This window comes from Saccopteryx bilineata, chromosome 7 (genome assembly GCF_036850765.1).
Source record: "Saccopteryx bilineata isolate mSacBil1 chromosome 7, mSacBil1_pri_phased_curated, whole genome shotgun sequence".
NCBI lineage: Eukaryota > Metazoa > Chordata > Mammalia > Chiroptera > Emballonuridae > Saccopteryx > Saccopteryx bilineata.
This window is the reverse complement of record NC_089496.1, coordinates 40622789-40649079: the sequence shown is the minus strand read 5'-3', so window position 1 is coordinate 40649079 and position 26291 is coordinate 40622789. Positions and strand designations below refer to the sequence as shown.

Sequence of the window (26291 nt, the reverse complement as noted above, 5' to 3'; positions counted from 1 at the left end):
GTGTGCGGCAGACCCACCTGCAGGGCTTGATAAAACCCAGATTTCTGGGCTCTCCCTCCAGAGACCGTGTCCAAAGGTAGGATCCTACGAGGGGAGGTACCACCTCTTGGGAACTTCTTCAGGGTCATCGTGTGCACTTACCCCAAGCTTTTTCCTGAGAGCTTCTAGTTTTTCAGTAGCTGCAGCCAATTCTAAGTTTGCTTGAGCTAATGCTTGGCGTTTGGGCTCCACATCACAGTAGACCTGAAAATCCGTATGGGACATAACTCATGAGGCCATGAACGTGCCAACGAGAACAAGTAATCATTCAATTCCATGTGAGTTGGAAGCTTTAAAATTAATTAAAATCTCTAACTCTCCTACCAAGTGGTTGTTGATTTCTTAGCAACAGTTCCACCTAATGACAGAGCCACAACGCACACAGCCTTTCTGTTCTCCCTGCTGTCGCCCATTTCCTCATTGACTCTGGATATTCGAGTCACAAGTACTGCCTTAAATGCACATCCAATACCACAAATACGCTAAGATCAGTTTGTCATAAATTTTGGAGATAGTCCTCATCTCACTAGAAACTGCAGCACGCAGGGAACTGTCGCTGCGGCTGGGATCCAGTCCTGACGTTAGGGCAGAAACAAGTGTGGAGGGCCCAGAAAGTGGGAGACACCCTCACACTATAGGAACCACACCTCCCCTTTCTTTCCTAAATTCCTGGCAACCTAAAGCCCCGTGTTTTCTGAACAGGACATTTGAGAATTTAGGTGGATCAATCTTTTCTCCTGTTGAGGAGAGAGAAAGGAAATTACATTTTATTTCCTACTTCATAGCAAAGCGACAAGGAACGCAGCCACGGTCTAACTATGCTCGTCTTTCCACTTGCGCCAGGAGGGCACAGTGGTCAGGCGTTTTACTATGGACAGCGGCCACACATCCGTGGCCACCTGTCTAAACTTCTCTACACAGACCACCACGAAAGAGGGCCTATTCTGGTGGGGCCTCAGTACACAGGACATAAGGTGGTTTTATGAAAATCATTCTGGGAATGACGTCGCTATCCTTGGCACTTCCTTAGTAATTCCAGTTTTTCATATCATATACGACCTTGCAAGACAAAATGAGATAGTTTCTCAGAGTTAAGGGCCATGCACTGGCCTTTTTTACACCCAGTTCTCTGCAAAGTACTGGGAACATGGTTGCCAGACAATCAGCATTTAATACATAAATAAGTAAATAAAATGGATCATCCTATCTCTATACAACCCAAAGCACCAACTTTAGATTAGTCCATATGCAGGCAAAATTCTACTTCTCATGAAATACTAAAACAACAACAAAAAAGCTATTGCTTCCTCTCACTACGTCTACAATAGAGGGTGTGAATTTTTGCTCTGAGAGCAGGGATTAAGCTAAATTACACCTGAATTCAGAAACGCAGTTGTTCCAAATCCAAATGAAATTAGTAGTTTAACACAAATAAATATAATTAATGTATGCATGTTTTCATCTGATCAAATCAACTGCTATTTGATCTAAAGTAGCTAATCATTCTACCCTGACAAAAGACAGTTTCCAACATTTCAAGTATCTTCCTATAGAGATTCTGTTTAATCAGACACTTTCATATCTCATTCTTAGACCTTCATCTTATTCAGATGATTGCATTTTTTGCTGGTCTAGAAATGAAGATATCTACGAGCCTTCGTGAATTCCACCGTAAGTCATCTGATTAGGACTAATATACCTCATAGAATTTAACGATGTTGATAATCCAGGCACAGAGACCAGCTGCTGCAAAAGATTTGGTCCGAATCAGGTTTGGGTTGAACTCTGGATCTCTCAAATACTGTTCATTCACCACTTTTAGACAGTTCTCTGGAATGTGCTCTTTGTCGTAGTTAATTAACGCTTGCAAAAAATCATCAACCTGCAAAGCAAAAAAGACGTTGCAATGAACCCACTTTGGCTGCAGAGAAAATTCCGAGATCGGAAGTTCAAGTCGGCTTTTAGGACTCACGTTACCAAGGCAAAATTGGCACGCTGTATTTATCCTACTGTTTGATTTCTTTCAGTCTTTAGTGTGTGGATTAGCAATGGGCACTTTTAAAATCTCTTCTATCCCAGGGTGAAATACTCAGTTCCTGCACAGGAAGGAGGCACTCACATTTTGAAGAAAAGAAAGGCAGAACAGAAAAAGAAAATCACATACCTCAAAACCCCAAGCTAACCTCCAATTTGGCAAACACAAATTCTAACTCGAAGGCTCAAACAGAAGATTACCCAACTTGAACAGGAAGATGATTCCTTTTGGTTGGAACATCTTTTGCCGTCGTGGATAAACACGGTCCTGGAGACAGAAATTGTTGGGCTTCTCACCCTGCCAGACTGATACCTTTCCCATGAAGACTCTAGCTGCTTTCCAACTCCGGTCTTTCGGCACTCGGCCCCGGGGAGCCAGAAGGACCATCACAGCCGCAGTAACGTTGATAACTGCATCCGGAGGGTTGGGAAAGGCTTTCAGCTCAGTGAGATTGACCTGAGGAAAAGCACAGACTCCTTCAGGACCAGGGGAAGTCTGGGGAGGAGCTGGGAGTCATCCAGGGGGTCTGCAGGGGTCTCCTCTCTCTTCTTTCACACCCGGGTCAGCGTGGCTGTTCTTTGCCCTCCCACCCAGGAATTCCATCCCCAGGAGCTCAGTTTTCACTGGACACTTTTCTGATGCTCTGGAAACATCACTGCCTTCTATGGCCTCTGAGAAAAAATGGTTCATCTGGTATACCAGTCCTGCAGAGCCCTGCTCATTGACTCAGGAAATTTTATAAACATATATGTTTTAAGGTATTCAGGGGTTCTATCCCTTCTATATAACACATCTGCATTTTAGCCAGGTCCTCCCAGAAACATACTTAGTTCAGTGTCTCTTTTTTTTTCTCTTTTTTTTTTTCCAGAGACAGAAAGAGTCAAAGAGAGGGATAGCTAGGGACAGACAGAAAGGAACGGAGAGAGATGAGAAGCATCAATCATCAGTTTTTCGTTGCGACACCTCAGTTGTTCACTGATTGCTTTCTCATATGTGCCTTGACCATGGGCCTTCAGCAGACCGAGTAACCCCTTGCTCAAGCCAGCAACCTTGGGTCCAAGCTGGTGAGCTTTGCTCAAACCAGATGAGCCTGTGCTCAAGCTGGCGACCGTGGGGTCTTGAACCTGGGTCCTCCGCGTCCCAGTCCGATGCTCTATCCACTGTGCCACCACCTGGTCAGGCAACATCATTTTAATGATAGCAGAGTACTTGAATGCATAATAATCTTTGATCATGGCATACCTTTGTTCTTTTATATTTTTCAGTTTTATTGTATTTTCAGCAATACTAAGCTCTTTGCTGCTCACTGTCAAAATTATCTCTAAAAATATACTTAGAAAAAAAGAACTGAATATTTCTCTGGAAAGCGTGGAAAGTCTGGATCCTTTACTCTCTCAAGGTGACTCTTCAGAACCTCAGGCCGGCCAAGTCCCTGGGATTTTCCCCTGGGGCCTAGTAGAACCTGAGGACAAGATTAACTGCTTCAAAATACTATCCCCCACAATTCCCTTTTTCCTTATGCTACCCTTTTTAACTATCACAGATTACTTTGTCATGTGGAAATTCAAATACTCAACGAGGTTTTACTAATAATCTGAAATGAGGAAAATGGTGCGGGCCAAACCCAGGTACCTATGTGCCCACCCACCATTCTTTTTTTTTTTTGTAATTTTTTTTTTGTAATTTTTTATTTATTCATTTTAGAGAGTAGAGGGAGAGACAGAGAGAGACAGAGAGAGAGAAGGGGGGGAGGAGCTGGAAGCATCAACGCCCATATTTGCCTTGACCAGGCAAGCCCAGGGTTTCAAACCGGCGACCTCAGCATTTCCAGGTAGTCGCTTTATCTACTGTGCCACCACAGGTCAGGCCCACCCACCATTCTTTCCGTGAGCATCTCTCATTATTGCTACTTTTTATATTCCAGAGGAAAGACAGAATCCTCCACTCAGTTCTTAAAGCAACACATAATAGGAACCATCAGATTTGGGTCAAATCCCATTGCTAACAACGAAATCGCCTTCATGAGCGTTTAAATCCCGTGGTGTTGCAAGTACTCAATGGGAGACTGTTTGTTGGGGGGGTGGCAGACAGACTCCTGGATGGAAAAGGAAGTTGACCTATAATGACAACTTCAAATGTTTGTTTCAACTTCATTATCTTTCTTTTTAAAAATGTTTTGATTGCATGGACTTATTCTCAGTTCAGTCATTCAAACTCTAAAAACTGCACTTATTTTGAGGAACCTCCAAATAACCTCATTACCCTGTTGAGTGTATTGAGTGCAGCTGTCGCAGCCACCAGGGCAGGCTCGGCCTTGAGCAAGTCGGCCTCACACTCCTTCTGTTTCTGGGACACCTCGGTCTGAATGGCTGTCACCTAATCAGGGAAGAAAAACACAAAGCCAGAACCACAAATTATCATCTTACATATCTCTACTGAAAAATGGGGGCTATGTCAGACACACTGTCCAATAATTTATCTATCTACACCTGAATAGGTGATGACTTTGTCTGAAGACTAATCCCTTCAGGCACACTGTATATACAAAGCTTGGTATGAGCACAAAACACATGACAACAAATGTATTCAAGTATCAAAATGCTTCAAGAAGGGCTCTGTAAGGTGCCACTAATAAGAAAGGCAAGATCAAGCGATTCCTCTGTTCTTCAATTGCCTTTCTCAGAGAGCACTGGACAAGTGAAAATCCAGGCTGGCTTGTAACCTGGACCATAAAATGTTCTTGCTAGATTTCCCGACTTAATGTTTGCTAACATCTGCCTAGTAGCCATGTTGGCTCTTCTTAAAGAATAAATGGGAAGCTTTCTTGTTCAACTGGCTAAAAGATAATGTTCTGTGCTGTCTGTGCTAAACCATAGACAGAATTGTTATAAGACTAATTACTGGTTTCTCTAAGGGCCACTAGGAACTATAGCTGTAACAGTCCAGTAATTCCTTCCTTCCCTCCCTTCTTCCCTCCTTCCCTCCCTCCCAAGAGTTTTCTCTCTTTTCCCCCTCTGCTCAGTCCCTCCACCCCCAGTGCAGTTGTCGTTGGCAATGGAACAATGACACCGGTGTCCACTCTCCTGTGGAAGGTCCACTGGCAGCCTGCACATGCCAAAGAGGGTGGGGCATCAGCCTTGGGACATGAACACACATAAAATGGACAGAGGCAAACCAAGCTGGTCAGCTTGCACCAAATCAAAGTGAGAAGCTTTGGAGTGTCTATCCTCCTCCTCCTAGGACACCTATAGAATTTAAATGGCCAGGAAGAGTACATTTTTAGTCCTGAGCAGAAATTTGCATTACAAAAGCTGTGGCACTGGGCGCCAGGCTCTGGTCTCCATGGGAATGATGAGTGATTTGTGGAATAAATATAAAGTGCGAACAAAGCGTGTTTCTTCTGACGTATTCGGAACGACCGGGTTTAACTATACCATAAAATTAAACACTGCTCACAACAAATTATGTTGTCTACTACAGCTTTATTAGCGGTAATTACCCATCTCCTGATTACCCATTATTTTGCTGCATACTGCACCTTTACGAACATAATTGGTTCAGGGTAGATAGGGGATAACCTGCCAATACATACACAGCTACGGTTAATGTAAATAAGAAAACTCTGCATGCTTACTGAGCACTGCTCCAAAACCACAGCCCTCAACACTGCCAGGAATGGCCCGTGACAATGCTGGGAACCCTCCATTTTCAGTGTGCTGGAGAACACCGATCCAGATCAAAGAGCGTATCTGGGTGAGTGAGTTACTGCCTCAGGTGTTTACTGTCCATAAGAACATAATGCATCTATACATGCTTTCTGTTACCATTTATAAGAGCAGCATTTTAAACCGAACTCAGGATCGTAGCTTTGTAGTACTAGAAGGGACCTCAGAGAGTTTTTCTTTAAGTGCTACTTCTACGAGCCTGGGAGTTGCTCCTCTTCTTCTGACTCGTTTCCTGTTAATACAGTATTACTCCTTTGGGTAATGTTTCTAAACAGAGCAATCTTGCACACTTAATCAATAAAAACCCACAAATGCAAATAAGATCTGCACGAGGGTAACTTATTTCTCATTCCCAACACCTGTCACTCTAAGGTGCAGCAATACTAGCGCAGGGAAAGGCTGTGTGTCTGAGTGACCTGGGAACCCTTCCTTGGCCCTATGGCTCCAGGTCAGGGTCACCCTGGCTCACCCCAGGAAAAGGGGGAGGAGCTACACAGAGTGCTCAGAGTGAGTGCTTTACCACTGTCCGCTAAAGCAGAGGTTGGGAGACCGTCCCATTCTCAGGGACACCTGCACTTGTACTGGTCAAAAACTCCTTGCAGGTGGTTCATGAAAATCAGTGGTCATCACAGGGAGAGAGCAAAGTCACAGTACTTGCTTGTTATGGGCAGAACTGTGCTCACCCAGAATTTATGTTAGAGCCCTAACCCAGGTGATTACGTTATAATGAGTCCATCGGGGTGGGCCCTAATCCAATCTGACTGGTGTCCTTAACATAGGAGGACATCTGGACACATACAAGAGACACCAGGGGTGTGCAGCAGAGGACACAGCAAGACAGCGGCCCTCAGGGAGCCAACGAAAGAGTCCCCTCTTTGGCAAGATCAAACCTGCCAACACCCTGGACTTCCAACCTCCAGAATTGTGAGAAAATACAGTGTTGTTGCTCAAGCCTCCGGTCTGTGGTAGTTTGTAACGAAGGTCCTAGCAAACTAACGCTGGTCCTTCAAAACCCAGCCCCACCCACATTCAGGAAAGAAACACATATAATAATGGAAGACCATTCAAAATCAAGGAGGATGACCAATCGGTGAAGAGACTGTATGAGCCCTGCAATTTGGAAGGTACTCACACTCGTGAGGATTGCCCTCTGCTCAACAAAGAAAGCAGCTTCAAAGGGATCAGGGGATCCTTAGAATTTGGAGCTGGTAAGTGAAAGAGGGAAGAACTCACTTTCGCAGGCTCATGGTGCTGGTGTTACATGAAGTCATTGCTGGTGATGCCAGTGGTTTGAATGGCCTTTTAATATTTTATGATTTTAAAGCAATCATTTCAACCAGCTTCTCTACGTAGGTTGCCAAGAGGCAGAGAGGCAGTGTCTCAACCCCAATATTTGCTTAGTCCCATTAAATGTGCAATGGATCTTTTATTACTTTTGAATTACTTCTCACACATCAAGCCTTGAGACCCCAATGTCATAGGATCACAGAGTCCATATACGCCTCTTTAATAACCACATAAGAATCTAGCATGGCCCTGGCCGGTTGGCTCAGCGGTAGAGCGTCAGCCTGGCGTGCGGGGGGACCCGGGTTCGATTCCCGGCCAGGGCACATAGGAGAAGCTCCCATTTGCTTCTCCACCCCCCATCCTTCCTCTCTGTCTCTCTCTTCCCCTCCTGCAGCCAAGGCTCCATTGGAGCAAAGATGGCCTGGGTGCTGGGGATGGCTCCTTGGCCTCTGCCCCAGGCACTAGAGTGGCTCTGGTTGCAGCAGAGCGACGCCCCGGAGGGGCAGAGCTTGGCCCCCTGGTGGGCAGAGCGTCGCCCCTGGTGGGCGTGCCGGGTGGATCCCGGTCGGGCGCATGCGGGAGTCTGTCTGACTGTCTCTCCCCGTTTCCAGCTTCGGAAAATATTTTTAAAAAATTAAATTAAAAAAAAAAAAGAATCTAGCACATTGCTGAACACCTAACAAGTGCGAACCCATAGCACCCATCTGGTATTGATTCTTTGCCTCTGTATGATTTAATTATATATACACCTTCTTTTCATGACCACGCAATTTAACAAATCTTTTTTTTTTTTTAATTTTTATTTTATTTATTCATTTGAGAGAGAGAGAGAGAGAGAGAGAGGAGAGAGAGACAGGGGGGAGGAGCTGGAAGCATCAACTCCCATATGTGCCCTGACCAGGCAAGCCCAGGGTTTCGAACTGGCGACCTCAGCATTTCCAGGTCGACGCTTTATCCACTGCGCCACCACAGGCCAGGCCATGACCACGCAATTTAAATAGTTCCTTCCATCATGAAATCTGCTTGATTTTTATCAAAATCTTTATCACAAACTCAAAGTATCTTGCCTGTCAGTGTGTGACATGTCCCCCGTCAGTCCCTTCTGTTACAGTGTAAGCTACATAAGGGCACTTCATGTGCCTATACCCTCAACAGCAGTGCTAGGGGGAAAAACAGGTGCTCAGTTAATATTTATTATTTATTATTAAGCCTCGAGGTAAAATAAAAATACTTGGAAGGATCAACTTATTTCTTGGTAAGCATTAGATATAAAAATAGTATGTATCTTTTTTTGTGTTTGAAGAACTTGACAAAAACAACTTGTCAGATAAGTTCTAATTTTCGAAAAACACTTTTCCCCCTTTGGGAGAATCATATGCCTTAGGAATTCACATGCAAAAATATGAAACTATAACAAAGAAAAAACGCGAAAATATCTGTAGAGTACTTGTTACGTTTTAAGATCTTGGAAAGGTTATCTATAGAGACGGGTTATGATATAATAATTAGTAGAACAGCACATATTTGTGTTAATGCCTGAAAAATATACCCTGGGTGGGATTAGTTTATGATAATCATACCATGTGTGATACCTAATTGCTTACTATACTAATATACTCTTTAAAAATTTTTTTAAATTTTTATTTCTTGATTTAGTGAGAGAGAAAGGAAGAGAGACAGAGAGACAGGAACGTCAAGCTGTTTCTGTATGTGCCCTGACTGGGGATTGAACAAGCAACCTTTACACTTCTGGAGGATGGTCCAACCAACTGAACTCTCTGGCCAGGTCTACTAATATACTCCTAAAAATATCTTTCACTTACCTGTAACTAGATGAAAACATTTATTACCAGAATTAGGAATTATATGCCTGTTGGCCATGTCAAATGTGTCTCATCTTTCACTTTAAAACCTTTTTTTAAAGTTAATTTAGAGTTTTAATTTTTAATATACCTTTTTTTCCTGTATTTTTTCAAAGTGAGAAGCGGGGAGGCAGTCTGACTGCCTCCCGCATGCGCCTGACTGGAATCCACTCGGCATGCCCACCAGGGAGCAATGCTCTGCCCATCTGGGGCGTTGCTCAGCTGTAACCCGAGCCATTCTAGTGCCTGAGGCAGAGGCCATGGAGCCATCCTCAGCACCCGGGGCCAACTTTGCCCCAATGGAGCTTTGGTTGTAGGAGGGGAAGAGAGAGAGAGAGAGGAAGAAGAGGGGGAAGGGAGAGAAGCAGATGATCACCTCTCCTGTGTGCCCTGGCTGGGAATTGAACCCGGGACATCCACATGCTGAGGTTGACACTCTACCGCTGAGCCAACTGGCCAGGGCTTTAATATACTTTTTAAGTCTTTAGCTGTGCAAGCTAAAGGCAAACATACTCAAAACACATGTAGAAAAAAACCCCAGTTCAATTGTCCACGAATGAATGGCAACATCATCGGAACTACTCAGATACTTTCTGGGACCATAAGATACAAGGCTAACGGCATAATGGCTTCTGATCCAATGGCTATGAGAATGGTGGTAATTTACAATATTTTTATGAGGTAAACCCTGATTTCAATCTCTTGTCTAAAATAAGAGCATTTACCTTACAAATATACATTCATTCAATTTTCAAACAAATATTTATTAATCTTATGTTCACTATTAATATTTCTTTGGAAACTAAGAGAGAGAGAAAAATCCCTTCCATCTGAAGCTGAAGTTTTGGTAAAAAGAAGAAGACAAGAGAAGCCACACTCATTTCAGAATTGCTGGAGTCCGGAGTACAAAGGAAGCAGATTCTATATCATCTTAAAAGTAATTGTTTCCAACAATGAAACATAATACGAAATGCCAGAGCCTCAATCGAATCAAAAGGAACAGATTTAGCTTAGGCTTTAATAATAAACTCCAGTTGTATTATTAAAATGCGAAATTTGAAAACCATCTTGCAAAGTGACGGAATGGGGCTTTGTTAACAATTGAGTTGTTCGATTTGCCTGAGAACTGAAAACCTTTCGAAACCTCCGAGGTGACTTCCTGACCTTTACTGTATTACAAACAGGCCTGACGTTCGAGATCCACATCCATTATATGCTTGAATGAGTTCGGTATTTATTGTTCTTTCCTATCATTAAAAGAGCTAAAAGGTTGGGGAAATGCATAATGTAAAGAAAGGTCAAGTGGTAATCATGGTGTGAAATGCTGTTACATGGGTAACGATAATAATTCTTTAGATTTTTACGCTCCTTGGAGAGGAAGTTGTTCAAAATTGTTCACCTACGAAGGTTCATTTTGCGCTAAGTACAGCTCAGCACTCTAAATGGGCACACCGGCCTGACCTTTCGCTCCTCCGCGTCGGCAACGGCCTTTTCCCGGCTCACTTTCTCTGTCTGAAGCCCGATCTTCGTGATCAGAGCTTCTGCATCCTGATTCCTCAGCTGCAGCTCGGCTTCTTGAGAGGCAAGTCTGGCTTTAAGATCTCCCACCTAAAGGAAAAAGTCATTATCTTGCAGCAGCTTGCACCGGTAATGACAAATATCAGACACAGCTGAGTTTTTTTTTAATGGCTTTGGGGATCCCTAGCAGTCAGCATGTTGCAAGTGTTTCTACCGTGTTGACTTTAGCCACGTGTGCAAAAACGCAGCCCCGTCTTCTGCCGTGTAGGAGTGGACAGAATAACATTGTCCAAGGGTTTTGCGGGAAACAGCACTCATTTATATCAGCTAGAAGTTCATCTGCTGAGCTCATTCTGTGCAGCTGGGGAAGAGCTGACAGCAGTCGCCCACCTGAGCCCGTGTCACCTGCGTCCCCCGCTCTCTTGGTCACATGCAGCTCAGACTCAACACCAGAGTCCTTGGGAAAATCTGCTTGGTCACAAGCTGGTAGAACCCTGCGTTCATTCCCCAGCCCGTGCTGCAGGCTTCAGATGACTTGAAGATGTCAGTACTCCTGGGTGTCCTCCCTTGACTTCCTCAGTCGCTTATTTTGAGGGAAATGCCCACACATAGGTCTTCTCTCTTCCCACAGAATAAGAAGTCGCTTCCTGACTTTTCTTCACCTCATAGGACCGTCACCTTAACACGTACACGAAGTAGGGGGCAAACCACAGCGTCTAGCGGGGATTGGAAGCCAGGGGAGTGTCCCAGATGGGAATTCCTGCGGGGCAGCGACTAAACAACTTCACTCAGGTCTCTGGAGCTCAGTCTTTTGGAAGCATCAGCAAATTTATGTGCTCTAGAGCAGTGGTCCCCAACCCCCAGGCCGCGGACTGGTACTGGTCCGTGGACCATTTGGTACCGGTCCACAGAGAAAGAATAAATAACTTAAATTATTTCCGTTTTATTTATATTTAAGTCTGAACGATGTTTTATTTTTTTTTTAATGACCAGATTCCCTCTGTTACATCTGTCTAAGACTCACTCTTGACGCTTGTCTCGGTCACGTGATACATTTATCGTCCCACCCTAAAGGCCGGTCTGTGAAAATATTTTCTGACATTAAACCAGTCCGTGGCCCAAAAAAGGTTGGGGACCAGTGCTCTAAAGAACGACTCTCCTCACCTGTTAAGTTGGGATTTCACGAGGTTCAGAAGGTACCACTGGGTCCCCAAGTTTGAGGGCCATGTGAATAAAAGCAGAAGTGAGACGCGAGGGAAGGAAACGTGACTTGGCCCTCAGAAACCCAGGAAAGCGGCTTCATACATCACGATAATTAACTCTTCATGACACTTGTTTTCCAGAAGTATAAATATTCCAATTTTGTTAAAATTATAGAAGCAAAAAAAAAAAAACCCAACTGTAACTATTTATTTTGACCCAATTGCTAAGAGCACTTTAGTGTTCTATCTTGTGTAATGATATCCCATTACCACATGCAAGGACTCTGGTAACCTCCACTTCAACACACTTAATTTATAGTCTACCTAAAAAGCACAACTTCCCTTATGACTGTTACCTGTAGTTTTCAGGTTAAAGCAAGATGGACGTTCTAGCCTTTCTATGAACTCAGGGTAACACTGCATAATGACTTTTGCTTCTGTTCTTTTTAGGCATGTGAAAGTGGTCATGTGTTAAGTCGTAATCAAAAGAATCACCCAAGAGATTAGGAAGACTCTTATTTCAAGCCCTAGTGTCAGGTTTTTTTTTTTTTGTTTTTTTTTATTAAGTGAGAGGGTGAGAGGCAGGGAGGCAGACTCTTGCATATGCCCTGACCAGGATCTACTCAGCAAGCCCCCTACTGGGGGATGCTCTGCCCATCTGGGGCAGCTGCTCCATTGCTAGCCAACTGAGCTATTTTTAGTACCTGAGGAGAGGCCATGGAGCCATCCTCAGCACCCGGGGCCAACTTTGCTTGAAGCATTCGAGCCATGGCTACAGGTGGGGAAGAAAGAGAGAGAGAGAGAGAGAGGGAGAAGGGGAGGGGTGGAGAAGCAGATGGTTGTTTCTCCTGTGTGCCCTGACCAGGAATAAAACCTGAGACTTCCACACACTGGGCCAATGTTCTACCACTGAGCCAACCAGCCAGGGCCACTAATGGCAGTTTTTAATGAAGCTATTAGGTCTGAAAAACCCAGTGCTCAGGCCCTTGATGGGAAGCCTCATCTATGAAGAAAGCTCACTGAAGATCAATGATGACCTAAGATGACATCTAAAGAGGAGATATGTGGCAGTAAAAGGGATTTCCACAGAGGAAACTATGCTTCATTTGCTAATAAGTTGATTTAAAAACACAAAAACAAAGTAACTCTTGAGAAGCTACTAAGTAGTTCAACCTCTCTTCCATTATTAAGAGCATCACAGGCACAAACACCTAAAGAAAATAAATCACCAGTAGTCCTTCAATCAACACTTTGTGCAGCTTCCTCTCAGACTCTCTGCCTGTTTCTAGCTGAGAAGAAATAGGAGACCATAAGCAGCCATGCACTTGGCAGTGAACTGCTAGTCCCTTTTCTCTCTCTCCCCCACTGCCTTGACTCATCGACACACGACTGAGATGATGTTAGAAAACCACTCACCTTCTCTTAGCCCAGCAGGACTCCAGGAAAGTCTTTACTGGGGAGAGGGGTCTGGATTTAAATGAGATAGAATTGGAGGGAGAGGTAGGAAAAAAAAAGGAAAGGGAAAGAGGGCAATGAGAAAAAGAGTCACAGAGAATGTGCACAGAAAGAAGAGTAAAGAAAGACATTCTTCGAAAGGGAAGAAAAAGATGCACAAATATGGCTACACTCCTTGGGGGCTTCCCAGAAACTATTCCTACCACTCAATCCTGGAAACCTCCTCACCCCAGTTTCCTTTTCCCAATCGTGTTCTATCTACTCACTGCTCTGTACAGATCAACGTTTCACCAAAGAGCCATTCCTGGTTTACAAAGCACAGAGGGGAAGACGTGAACAGTGCTTTGGCCTATGCAGTGCATGAAGGACATGTCCAGAGTGAAAGGTGCCAACGTGTGCTCCCAACCAGCTGGTGGCTTATTTTGAGGCACAGATGGACCAGCTGTGTGCTTGGGGGAACAACTGGCTCAATCTCTTGAAAAGCAAGAGAGTAGGACCTGATGACAATACTCCAGAGTGTTGAGGTCACCCCAGTGACAACTGTTTTTTCCTTCCAGCTCTAGGGCCCATGTGGCTCAGAGAAAAACAGAGCCTTTCTCCAAAGTCTCCATTTCCTCTCATCCTAATTCCTTTCGACCAGTCAGAGAGGCGGCATGGGACCGCGGACAATCATGGGCTGTAAAGTAATACCGATCTGGGTTCTAGGTTCAAACCTAACCTTACTGGTTCTGTGCCCTTAAACTCTTTCAGCCTTACATATAAAATGACAACAGCAACACCTGCACCGTAAACTTGTTTGGTGTTTCCCAATGAAATCAGATGACTACCGTCCTGTGTGAATCCTCCGGAGGTTTACTCCTGGAGGTGAGAGGTACTGCCTCTCAAGTTGCAAGGCCTTTATCACACCAAGGATGAAAACAACAGTGGATACTTTCATCTAAGAGAGAGAGTGGCTAAAAGGAGACCAGACACCAAGACTGGAGAAAAAGGCTAGACTTAGGGATCCTAATGACATCATCAACCAGGAAATCTCACTGAAGGCTGAGAATTTGAGACCAAAACAGATCCTCGTTCCTTCCCCGGGGGACAAATCCCTGACAGTAAGCCCCGCACACTGAAACAATCAGCGACAAGACAGGGGAATCCACTGTGCCCGTTCCCCTCAACACGTCTCCACTGCCCTGCCCCAAGTCAGGGCCGAGGTGTCTCCAAACCAGCAGGGATGGGGTCACTGGCTGCCCCCTTTCTAGGACCAGGAAAGCAGCAACAATGTGTTGTGTCCTTAAGCTGTAAAATTTTAGAACGAGGTGTCTTACATCAATGGTTTGAAATGTTGCTTCAAAAATATTTTTTTTAAAAAAAATTGCAAGAGCACAGGTTTCACGCAGTAATCACACACTTGGACACACCTGCGAGGCTGTCGTCTCCAGTTTCCGGATGCCAGTCACCAAGTGCTCTTTCTTCTGCGACACCTCTTCTTGTTTCTTTCTCAACAGGTGCTTAAACAGGGATATTTGTTCTAGAAAACTCTTCGGGGTGGTATAATTGTATCTTCTCTCATTTTGGTAATACCTGGTGCTCATGTCATTGACGCTGGTGTGAACGTGGGCCATGAAAGAGCTGATGGAATCCTTGACCAGGGGCTGAAAACACAAACATGGCAATTTATGTGAAATTCTCTTGAGTCAAAACAAAACTGCAAGTAAAAAAAAAAAAATTTAACCAATTTATACGGTATTTTTTCCTAAAAGCCAGAACAAATTCTAGCAGAATCCAGGAACACCTAATTAGTCTTTAAGAGATACCCACAGGATTAGAGAGATGATTAAAAGAAAAAAGCATTCAGCTTTGCTACTTTTTTTTTTTTTTTTTGCCAAGAGAGCAAAAGGTTTTTATGTGCTCTGCACACCAATCCCCAAAACCAACATAACACAGGTGCTGCTTTTCACAACCTGAGTTTTCCGTCACGTGTGAGAACGACACACTGGAGAGACTGAGACACAGTGCTCTGAGAAGCAGTATTGGTGTTGCTTTTCAAACTCAACTTTAGGCAAAGGAAACCAGTAACCCTGCAGTCAAAAAAGAAAAGAAATAAAGAAAAGAAAAAAAGCTAAAACCTGAGAAATCCAGTTTTATAAGAATCCACGTGAAACCAAACTGGATGGGAAGGTGTAAAAGTCACCGCTTTGCCAGGAAGATACCGTGATCATTTCTACTCTCATTGGGGAGGGGGAGAGACTCCGAGTAATTCTCCTTTGAAGATTTCCTGAAGAACCTCCCCCCCACTGCACATTCTTTCCATTTTGTCCTCTATGACTTCTGAAGCAGTTAACTTTTTAATTTGTAGAGTCACATCTCCCTCGTTTTAATGATTATTTATTGCATTCTGTACAAGATGAACCAGGTTCAATTAATCAAGGGAAGCCTAAAAAAAATCAATTAATATGAATTAAATGAGCTACAGCACCTCTTAGGAAAGTCACACATAATTTACCAAAGTGTTGTCAATAACACTCAGACATCTTGGGGAAAATTGGGCACAAGTGGCTGGTGATGCAGTTAAATGCTTCGAACCTGCACCGTCAGGACGAGAACCAGGGGTGGGAGGAGAGACAGGCTGGCTCTTGGTGGTGGGAAACAACCATGCCTGAGCACAGTCTCAACGCTCCGCTTCCCCACCTCCTGAAGAATTCCCGAGTGGCTTTATCATATGTATATACATATCAGACTGTTCTGCCTATGAAAAAATCCATTTCACTTGTAACTAACATGTTTTTAAAGCAAAAATGGAAGTTTGGATCCAAATCCCGAATAGGTATTCTTTGTTTCCAGTAGATCTAAGACATATAGAATCGAATAGTGAACTCAGAAATATCGATTTATAAGGAATTTGTATAAACTCCATAGGAATCATATCCCCGTGAGGATTTTATTTTTCAAAGGACCTGACTGCAAATATAAATAAACATGGGTGGAAATTCACCCCTGTCCTGTCTTGTTCTAACATGAACTGAAAATGTGTACAAAGCCTTCTGTAATAAAGATAAATACTTCCCCGGCCAAGAGCAATCTCCTTAGAGAGAGGAAGCAGCATCCAATCCTGGCCTCTTCCCAATCATGATCCTTATGAGGAGGCTACTGGGCTGCCCCACAGAGCTCCCCTTAACAAGAGTTCCGTTTGTAAATCCGCCATGGAAGAAGCGGTTTCCGGTGGAGCTGGAGGTGGCCCCGGGACAACTTGTCTCAATGGGGCAAAATAACTCTTGTTATTGGGCTTTAACAAAATGGCCCAGCATGGGAGGCTCCCAGAGCCAGGGAGCAGCTGGCTGTAATTCACACTGTTTTTCAGAAAACTCTAATCGGTCCAGAACAGACCCCTTTGATGACTGGTCTTCCCTGCATTCTCAATTTGTCACTTTCTCTTAGGATAAGGTCAGTAGTGACAGCACTTCCTGACATTAACAGCTGTGGCTTTTAAAGGGTCATTGTAGAACTACTAATTGCAGTAATTTCATTAGCATAAATTATTTATTCTGCCATTCATTTATCTCCAGTTTTCTTGGGGGGGGGGGGCACGGAGGAGCCGGCTGCCTGGACTGCTGCCGGACGGCCATGCTATGCTGTATTTTCCACTTTCCGACATGAGAGCTCAGAATGCGGCTCCTGCAGCATTTGGCCCCTGAGTGGAAACCAGGTGACCCCCTGCTGTAGTTGTTTAGTGGCCAGTCAGGCGGAAGGCAAAAATCGCCATGCCTCTAGCAAGTGGTTATATGCCCAAGATTTCCCCAGGAAGCAGCTTTGGAAAAACAATGCTGTATTCAATGCATAATCAAACGCAAAATCAAAACTGCTTTTTCCTCACATTAATAAAAAGTGCTCAGTTTCTACTCTCTCACAGTTGGCTCGCTGTAAACACTAAAACATACACAAATCTGTTCCTTGGTGTGACGGTTCCCGGCTGGTGGCGGTCACTGACTGCCCCACTAGGTACCTCGGCCAGCTGACTTTTTTTAAAATAATTGAATTTTATTGGGGCGACACTGGTTACCATACTTATACAGGTGCCAGGTGCCCAACTTTATAACACATCTCTGCACACCGTATTGTGTTCACCCCCCCCAAGTCAAGTCTTTGTCCATCACCATTTATCCCCTCACACCCTCCTTCACTCCTCCCCGCCCCCCCCTTGGCAATCACCACACTGCTGTCCGTGGCCAAGAGGTTGTTTTGTCCTGTTTTTGCTCTATCCCTCCACCTCCCTCACCCAATACCCTCTGACAGCTATCAGCCAGCTCTCTTTGTATGAGCCTGTTTCTATTTTGCTTGTTCGTTCATTCCTTTCATTAGATTCCACAAATTAATGAAATCATATGGTACTGGTCTTTCTCTGACTAGCTTATTTCACTTAGCATAATGATCTCCAGGTCCATCCATGCTGTTTCAAAAGGTAAGAGTTCCGGCCCTGGCCAGTTGGCTCAGTGGTAGAGTGTTGGCCTGGCGTGCAGAAGTCCCGGGTTCAATTCCCGGCCAGGGCACACAGGAGAGGCGCCCATCTGCTTCTCCACCCCTCCCCCTCTCCTTCCTCTCTGTCTCTCTCTTCCCCTCCTGCAGCCGAGGCTCCATTGGAGCAAAAGATGGCCCGGGCACTGGGGATGGCTCCTTGGCCTCTGCCCCAGGCGCTAGAGTGGCTCTGGTCGCGACAGAGCAACACCCTGGATGGGCAGAGCATCGCCCCCTGGTGGGCGTGCCGGGTGGATCCCGGTCGGGCGCATGTGGGAGTCTGTCTGACTGCCTCTCCGTTTCCAGCTTCAGAGATATACAAAAAAAAAAAAAAAAAAAAAGGTAAGAGTTCCTTCTTTTTATGGCTGGCTGTAAGTGCTCCATTCTGTAAATGTACCACAGATTTTTTATCCACTCATTTACTGATGGGAACGTGCACTGTTTCCATATCCTGGCTATTGTAATTCATGCTGCAATGAACATGGGGGTGCATATAGTCTTTCAAATTAGGGTTTCAGGATTCTTGGGATATATTCCCAGAAGCAGGGTTGCTGGGTGATAAGGCAGTTCCATTTTTAATTTTTTGACATAACTCCATACTGCTTTCCACAGTGGCTGCACCGACCTGCATTCCCACCAACAGTGCCTGAGGGTTCCCTTTTCTCCACAGGCGCGCCAGCACATGTTGTTTGTTGGTTTATCAATGAGCGCCATTCTGACAGGTGTAAGGTGATATCTCATTGTGGTTTTAAGTTGCATTTTTCTGATTATTAGTGATGTTGAGCATCTTTTCATATGTCTATTGGCCATCTGTATGTCCTCTTTAGAAAAGTGTCTATTGAGATCCTTTGCCTGTTTTTTAATTGGGTTATTTTTTCCACTGTTGAGTTATATGAGTTCTTTATAGATTTTGAACATTAATTCCTTATCAGATATATTGGCAAATATGTTCCTCCATTCAGTGGGTTTTTTCATTTTGTTGATGGTTTCCTTTGCTGTGCAATTTTTTTTTTTTTTTTAACAGCGACTGAGAGCGAGTCAGAGGAATAGACAGACAGGAACGGAGAGAGATGAGAAGCATCAATCATCAGTTTTTCACTGCAACACCTTAGTTGTTCATTGATTGCTTTCTCATATGTGCCTTGACCATGGGCCTTCAGCAGACCGAGTAACCCCTTGCTCAAGCCAGCAACCTTGGGTCCAAGCTGGTGAGCTCCACCCAAAACAGATGAGCCCACGCTCAAGCTGGCGGCCTTGGGGTCTTGAACCTGAGTCCTCTGCATCCCAGTCTGATGCTCCATCCACTGCACGTGCCACCACCTAATCAGGCCAAATTTTTTTAGTTTGATGTAGTCCCATTTGTTTCTCTTTTCTCCCATTCCCCTTGCCTGAAATTTATCTGAAAAAAAAATATTGCTGAAAAGTGTCTGAGATTTTGCTATGTTTTCTTCTATGATTTTTATAGTTCCATGCCTAATATTTAAGTCTTTAATCCATTTTGAGTTTATTCTTGTATAAGAAGGTGGTCTAGATTTATTTATTTTTGCATATACCTAATTTTCCCAAAACTATTTACTGAATAGACTGTCTTGACCCCACTGTATGTTCTTGCATCCTTTGTCAAATATTAATTGACCACACAGGCATGGTTGACTTTTAAAGCAAAGGCCCAGTATGTCTCCCTGTTGTTGAAAATGACAAGATAGCAAAATTTGAAAGATGACCAAAATCCGGAGGCCAGAATTAAACCAAACATATTATATTATATAAGATTTTATACCTTCCTGAGACCAGCAAAGAAGACCGTGCTAGTTTATAGTTTTAAGTATGAACTTTCAAAAATATTCAAAATTTCAAAAGAGAAGTGGGGAGATGAAAGGAAACTTTTATATTTTAAATTTAACTTGGGTTAACTTTGTAATATATAATGTTATATACCTACAGTCCATCTTGAAAGTTTTTCTCAGAAATTTATTTTTTACAGCTTTGTGTGTGTGTGTGCGTGTGACAGAGACAGAGGCAGAGAGACATAGAGAGGGACAGATAGGGACAGACAGACAGGTAGGGAGAGGGATGAAAAGCATCAATTCTTCATTGCAGCTCCTTAGTTGTTCATTGATTACTTTCTCATATGTACCTTGATGGGGGGAGGGGCTACAGCAGAGCAAGTGACCCCTTGCTCAAGCCAGCAACCTTGGACTCAAGCCAGTGACCTTGGGTTTCAAGTCAGTGACCTTTGGGCTCAAACCAGCGACCATGGGGTCATGACTATGATCCCATGCTCAAGCCAGCGACCCTGTGTGCTAAAGCTGGTGAGCCCGCGCTGAAGCTGGCGACCTCAGGTTTCGAACCTGGGCCCTCTGCATCCCAGTTTGATGCTCTATCCACTGTGCCACCGCCTGGTCAGCCTTTACAGCTTTATCAAAGTATAATTTACATATAAATGCACATGTTAATGTCTATATTAATATTTTAATAATTCCAAACTACTGAGGTATAATGTTAGTTGTACTTTTTAATCCCTTTTGGGGCTGGTAAAAGTAGAGACTATATTAGATACTTATGGTCGTCAGGTTGGTTTATTAAATAAAGGCAATTCAATAATGCATAGCATGAGCAGCACTGCATTTGAGCACCTCTCCTAAGCTCTTCAGAGTGCTGATTAACTCTCAGAAAAAGATTCTGCAGGCAGCCAGAGATGCAGGCTTTGAGTCCTAGATCCTGGATTAAATTCCAGTTCTGCAAAGTTGGGCGAGTTATTCTAGTCCCTGTACTTGCTCCTGTCCCCAAAACCAAAGGTTAAACTTTCATTACTCCTTTTTACTCTTTCCTTCCTTTCCTTTTCTTCCTCTTCCAGAACAAACATGTGTGCAATAGTCAAAAGCAGGATTTAAGACTCCGGGGCTTCGTGTCAAAGTGCGGACAGGCCCTTCCCCGGTCCTGTGCTCATGACCTCCATCGCTTCACCTGTGCTCCAGGGAAACCAGTGGCCCTCCTTAGAAGGCTGGTGATTAGAAGTGACAAGCCATGCAGAGGCAGGGAGGTGTTACTTCTGCTATTGGTGATGGCGAAGGAGCAGTCGCAAGTGTTAAACATAGCACCACACCATTTTCTAAGTCATGTGCTATTTTTCGGTTTTGTTTGTTACTTTGTTTAGTGGGTTCATTTTGTTGTCCGTTTGCTCATGCTTTTAATTCTTCGTCCTCTGGAGACCAACTTTGGGTTTTAAAGGCAAGATCAGGTCCAGCCAAAGCCAGCAACCTTCCAGATGCGTTTCCAGCATCACTGAGAGAAGCAGCTCCAGCGGTTCTGCACGTGAAGACAAAGCCGTTGAGGACGGAGGGTGTGAGCAGGTACAATGGAACCCGGCTCCCTTACAACAAAGGGACAAGGCAGGGGGTGGCACAGCTGGTCTGGGGAGCCCGGCACGAGAGGAAAGCCACAAGACTACAACTTGGAGGTTGCGACACCTTCATTTGATTTAGTTAAATAAACTTCTGCTTAACAGCACGCCCAGGTTCCTGGGAAGCTATAACAACTGGACCCTACTTTTGAGATAGAAGGGCTTGCTGAAGTTTACATAGTAGCCAAAGCCCTGGAAAGCAGCATTCTACTGTGTTGTTTTTTAAAATTCTCTTCTAAATTTCATTAATATGCACAGAGGAAATGTCTGATGGATGGGGTGTCTGTCTGTCTGTGTCAAGGACAAAGAGGATTAAAGAATGGGGTAGACGTCTGAGCAGGCGGTGGCGCAGTGGATAGTGTCGGACTGGGTTGTGAAAAGACCCAGGTTCAAGACCTTGAGGTCGCCAGCTTGAGCGCGGGCTCATCTGGTTTGAGCAAAAGCTCACCAGCGTGGACCCAAGGTCGCTGGCTTGAGCAAGGGGTTACTCGGTCTGCTAAAGGCCCACGGTCAAGGCACATAGGAGAAAGCAATCAATGAACAACTAAGGTGTCACAACAAAAAACTGATGTTTGATGCTTCTCATCTCTCTCCGTTCCTGTCTGTCTGTCCCTATCTATCCCTCTCTCTGACTCTCTGTCTCTGTTAAAAAAAAAAAAAAAAAAAAAAAAGAATGGGGTAGTAATGACCACCTGGGCCATTTCCTATCTATCTGCACATAGCTTAAGCCCATAAGAGATTCAGGCAGTTTCAAGATGAATTTGGTTGCGTTGTTTTTGTCTTGATCTTTTAAAAATGATGACAGTATTCCTCAGAAAGAGGATATTCCCCCCCCCCCCAAATTACAAAAATTTCTATTGCACAAGGTTATCTTTCTATCGTACTCTGTAAATTCATATGGGATAATCCTCACTTAAATTTCAAAGAAAAAACTGTGCTAAAAAAACCATTGCTAGAAACACTGCTAACATCCCTACATTAACAAAATGTTGTTTACCACTCCTCACGCTTGGCCTCACATTTAAAAAGGAACCTGGACACTTCCGAAGAAATCGGTCTTTAAGTACAGCAGTAAAATCACATTCCTCTTTGAGTGGACTTTTTCTTACCATCAGTTTGGAAAATAGTCATCAAATACGTCATTGATACGTTACCAACCTTGCAACATGTTCCGGACTGAAGACGCGGCGGCATGTGGAACATCATCATTTCACTGAGCCGACGACACTCATGAGCTTGTGGAGTTATCTCTAAGTCGCATCGCCTCACAAGGACAGAGAATTTTAACTTGCCGGTGGGCGGATCTGCCTGAAGGCGGGATCCCACACCTTCCTCCATTCTTCCACCCCTTCCGGCGCCCTCTCACCCCAGCCACAGAGCTCGTCCTGCCACTGCCTTCCGAGCATTTCCCCCTTGCAGGGACGTCCACGTCCACGTCCACGTCCACTCTGTGGGTTGACTCGAAAAGCAAAGCATGGGGCTTGTTTTCTCACACCTGGGGCTCCCGTCTTTTATTTCTTGAATGTTCCTCACTGGGACCCTTGCACTTCTCAGAAAGGTGTCCCCCCCAGTTAGCAATTGGAACCCCACTCTCAGGGACACCCAAAGGCCTATCAATGGCCTCTTCTTCCCTCTCTCCTGACACTGCGTCACCCCATGTCCGTGTCCTGTGGGGAGGCGGTGTGTTGACAGTCTTTGGTAAACACCCTGGGGTTGCTTAAGTGTCAAACTATTTTGGTCACTCTGTCAGCTCTCCTTCAGTTCAGTACCAGGTCACAGAAAAGTAGCACAAACATTTACAGAGACGCAGTCAGCCCACGGTCCTGGGTGCCATGTATACCGATGGAAAATTATATGTCAGCACGCACCAGACTGCTTGCCTTAATGAATTCTTTCTCTGTGGCTAAAGGGGGGGGGGTCACCTGTGGAAATACCTTACACTTAGCAAATGAGGTTGATAATTAAGAGGAACCCAAATTATACTGATAGCTTTCAGTCTTAATAATGGAAATTAAAACTAGGAAGGTGATCAAATTAGCGCTCATTCAAAAATCTTAAAGCTCTTTCTGACCTCCAGAGAAAAGGCACCACCCATATTTAAAAGAACACAGACATGTTGCACTCGGAATTATAATTATTGCTCCTGCATAACAAATTAGGAAGGTGGGTAAGTTAAATAAGCACAAGGCACTGAAGTGAAGTCGTCTGGCTAATTTGTTTCCAGGCACAATTCAGCTCCATTGAAATGGCCAAGTGCTTCCTAGATGCCTACGTGGCACTCAGCGTCCTATAGGAGGCATCGTGATACCACGAGATAGGTTTAGCACCTGCCAGGAGCCCTCTGGGCTTAAGATAATGCAAGTCCTGCCTCATCCAGCAGATGTCAATGGTCACTGGCATATCAGAGCTCCATCAGTAGTATCTGTCTGCAAAGTGACACCTACTTTGACAAGAGAAAGCTTGCGCCAGAGCAAAGGCAGGAAATTTACAAAAGCACTGTGCCCAACACTAACTCACACCAGGCTACCAGCTCAGATTTCCTCCCCAGTGAGAAATTAACACTGAGAAACAAAGAGCTGGGATCCTTTCCCTCACTAGACCGGCCTGATAACACACAGGGGATAAAGCTGAATTCTGCAACCAAGATACAAACGGACTCTCTCCCACTAATAAATTGGTACTGTTTTGAGCCCTTCTTGTAATTATTAAACAATAAAATAAAACCCTACATAACCCCAGGAATGCAGTGAACCTAGCAATAGCCTAAGAAATTTATGTTAATAATTGTGACCATTATTTGTCAAATTGAGAGGCTTCCTGGATTTTGTTTGTTTGTTTATGTGGTAGAGATGGAGAGAGGGACAGATAGGGACAGATAGGCAGGAAGGGAGAGAGATGAGAAGCATCAATTCTTCATTGCGTCACTTTAGTTGTTCATTAATTGCTTTCTCATATGTGCCTTGACTGTGGGGCTACAGCAGACCGAGTGACCCCTTGCTCAAGCCAGCGACCTTGGGCTCAAGCTGGTGAGCCTTGGGGTTTCAAGCCTGGGTCCCCTGCATCCCAGTCTGACACTTTATCCATTGTTCCACCGCCTGGTCAGGTTGGTTTTCCAGATTTTTAAAAGTATAAAATTTTTTGGGTAGACTTTGACCTAATGTTAGTGTTAGATTAAATGGGCTTCCTGGAGACTCCTCAGGAAGACACAGAATCACAGTGAGTTGCCAGCCTAGCCTAGGCCCCCTCCCCCCCAGTGGAACCAGAAGACACAGCTCCCTGGGAAATGTCCGCCATCACCACCCTTCTACATTGCCTAATCAGAAAGGCACCAGATTCAAGTAAAACATCATTTCCAGGAAGTCTGAATGATACTTTCCTGCTTACTGTCCTTTTGCCTTTAAATCTGAATCCTTGACTTTTTGTTGTTGTTGTTTCATGTAACCATTTTAATACGTAATGGTAAAGAGCAATGTAAAGTGCAGGTCTCCTTGTGATCAAACGACAAACATAATCTATAAAACAGAAACCCGTTAATGATTGCTGAATGTAAGGGGGCCGAGTTTTTATCTGTAGATACTGTAATGAGAAAAATCACAACTCACTCCCTTCCTTTGTTCAGATCAAGTATTGCCAGGCTATGGATGGCTAGTTTTTTGTTTTGTTTTGCTTTTTATCTGTGGCTTTAAAGGATTTATATTCAGGAAGGCCTATTATGTATGTTTCAAGGAAGTAATGACCCCGAGCTTCTTATTAGTCAGGACAAGAGTCAAAACATGCTGATGTGCACTGTGTGTGCATGTGTGTGTGTGTGTGTGTGTGTGAGTGTGTGAGAGTCTGTGTGAGATATTCAGAGGCCGACAGGACATACCTCAATCCCCTCGATTTCCTCAATGAACCTCCTGCTGACTGAGACCAGAGCCTCCTGCGGCCACGCATGAAACCAGTCAATAGCCGTGCAGTTCACTATGGCTGGGAACTTCCGAGCTCGAAGTCGCAGGGTGTGACCGACTGGAGAGAAACACAGAATGACCTGTGGAGACACGGGGCAGGGCACAAACAGGAGTGTGACGAGTGAGCAAAGCGTTCCACCGCAATTCTAGACAATGAATGAAAGGAACACAGCCAAGCGTGACATTAAACTGTCCTGCAGCTCTGCAGAGTGGGACGCAGCTCTGACCTCCTCGCTAATCCAAGTACAGACCTGCCCCGAAGGGCTGCGCCTTCCAACCTGCAGGAACACTGCTGTGTACGCTCCTTAAAATCCGGCCCCCTCCTTTGAAACGTTTTTGGTGATTATCATTCATAGTGGGGAATTTATCCTTTTCTATTACACAGATGACATTATAACAACAAAAAGTAAAAATTAAAAGCAAATCACGACGACAAAACCGTGCCCACATTTTCATCTTCTTCCATTCTGCAGTTCATCAGCCTCCAAAAAACTGAGCAATACACTTTCTAAAACTCAACGTGTTATCATGCTGATTGTTAATTTTGTTTCCATTTAAAAATAAAGCACATGCATTTGAGTTTCTGACATCTTTCAAGGAGTAAAAAATTCAGTTTACTGAATGGCCGTGATGAGATATTTATAAATTTCTGGTTTAAATCTGAAGTTTTACTTAGGTAGTTAATAATTTAAAGAGGTTCATTTAAATCTGTTTCTACACTCTCTTTCAAAGGGTTTGATTTTTTTTCATATGGCATTTAAAAAATTCACGTGAAAATCACTAGCTTATATGAAGTCATGCAACATTTCACTGAACGGATGTTTTCATGTTTATTTCATTTTTCTATGCCTCTTCCACAACTCGAGATAAACCCTAAGAACTAAAATCTTATTTAACAATCCATAAGCCGACTAATCGTCGGTCATTTATTCACTATATTCAAGAATCCAATGACAAACGGATTAACTGCTCTAACATTGCAGGTGCTAAGTGACTGAGCCTCGGGGGCAACGCCTAATTTTCACTTACATCTCAGTCTTTAGGTTTCTTCTTTTTTGTTTGTTTGTTTTTAAGTTTTTGTTTTGTTTTTTTAATTTTAATGGGGTGACATTGATAAGTCAGGGTACATATGTTCATAGAAAACAGCTCTAGGTTATTTTGACATTTGCTTATGCTGCATTCCCATCACCCAAAGTCCAATTGTCTTCTGTCACTTTCTTTTATTTTTTTTTCTGTATTTCCCTGAAGCTGGAAACGGGGAGAGACAGTCAGACAGACTCCCGCATGCGCCCGACCAGGATCCACGCGGCAAGCC

The 26291-nt window shown here is 44.1% G+C and overlaps 1 protein-coding gene across 3 annotated transcripts in view; it reads right to left on the bottom strand.

The window, feature by feature from the left end:
- The window catches only part of DNAH11 (dynein axonemal heavy chain 11), a 286917-nt gene that overhangs the window by 75446 nt on the left and 185180 nt on the right, over positions 1-26291 (bottom strand). For 2 of the 3 annotated variants that reach the window (XM_066240541.1, XM_066240540.1), the window contains 7 exons: positions 24895-25056; positions 14533-14766; positions 10410-10556; positions 4337-4450; positions 2387-2530; positions 1739-1921; positions 142-243 (listed from right to left, as the gene is read on the bottom strand). In XM_066240541.1, coding sequence (XP_066096638.1) covers positions 142-243; positions 1739-1921; positions 2387-2530; positions 4337-4450; positions 10410-10556; positions 14533-14766; positions 24895-25056 — 1086 coding nt within the window. The remainder of the gene's footprint in view (positions 1-141; positions 244-1738; positions 1922-2386; positions 2531-4336; positions 4451-10409; positions 10557-14532; positions 14767-24894; positions 25057-26291) is intronic. The other variant, XM_066240539.1, reaches the window with a different exon arrangement.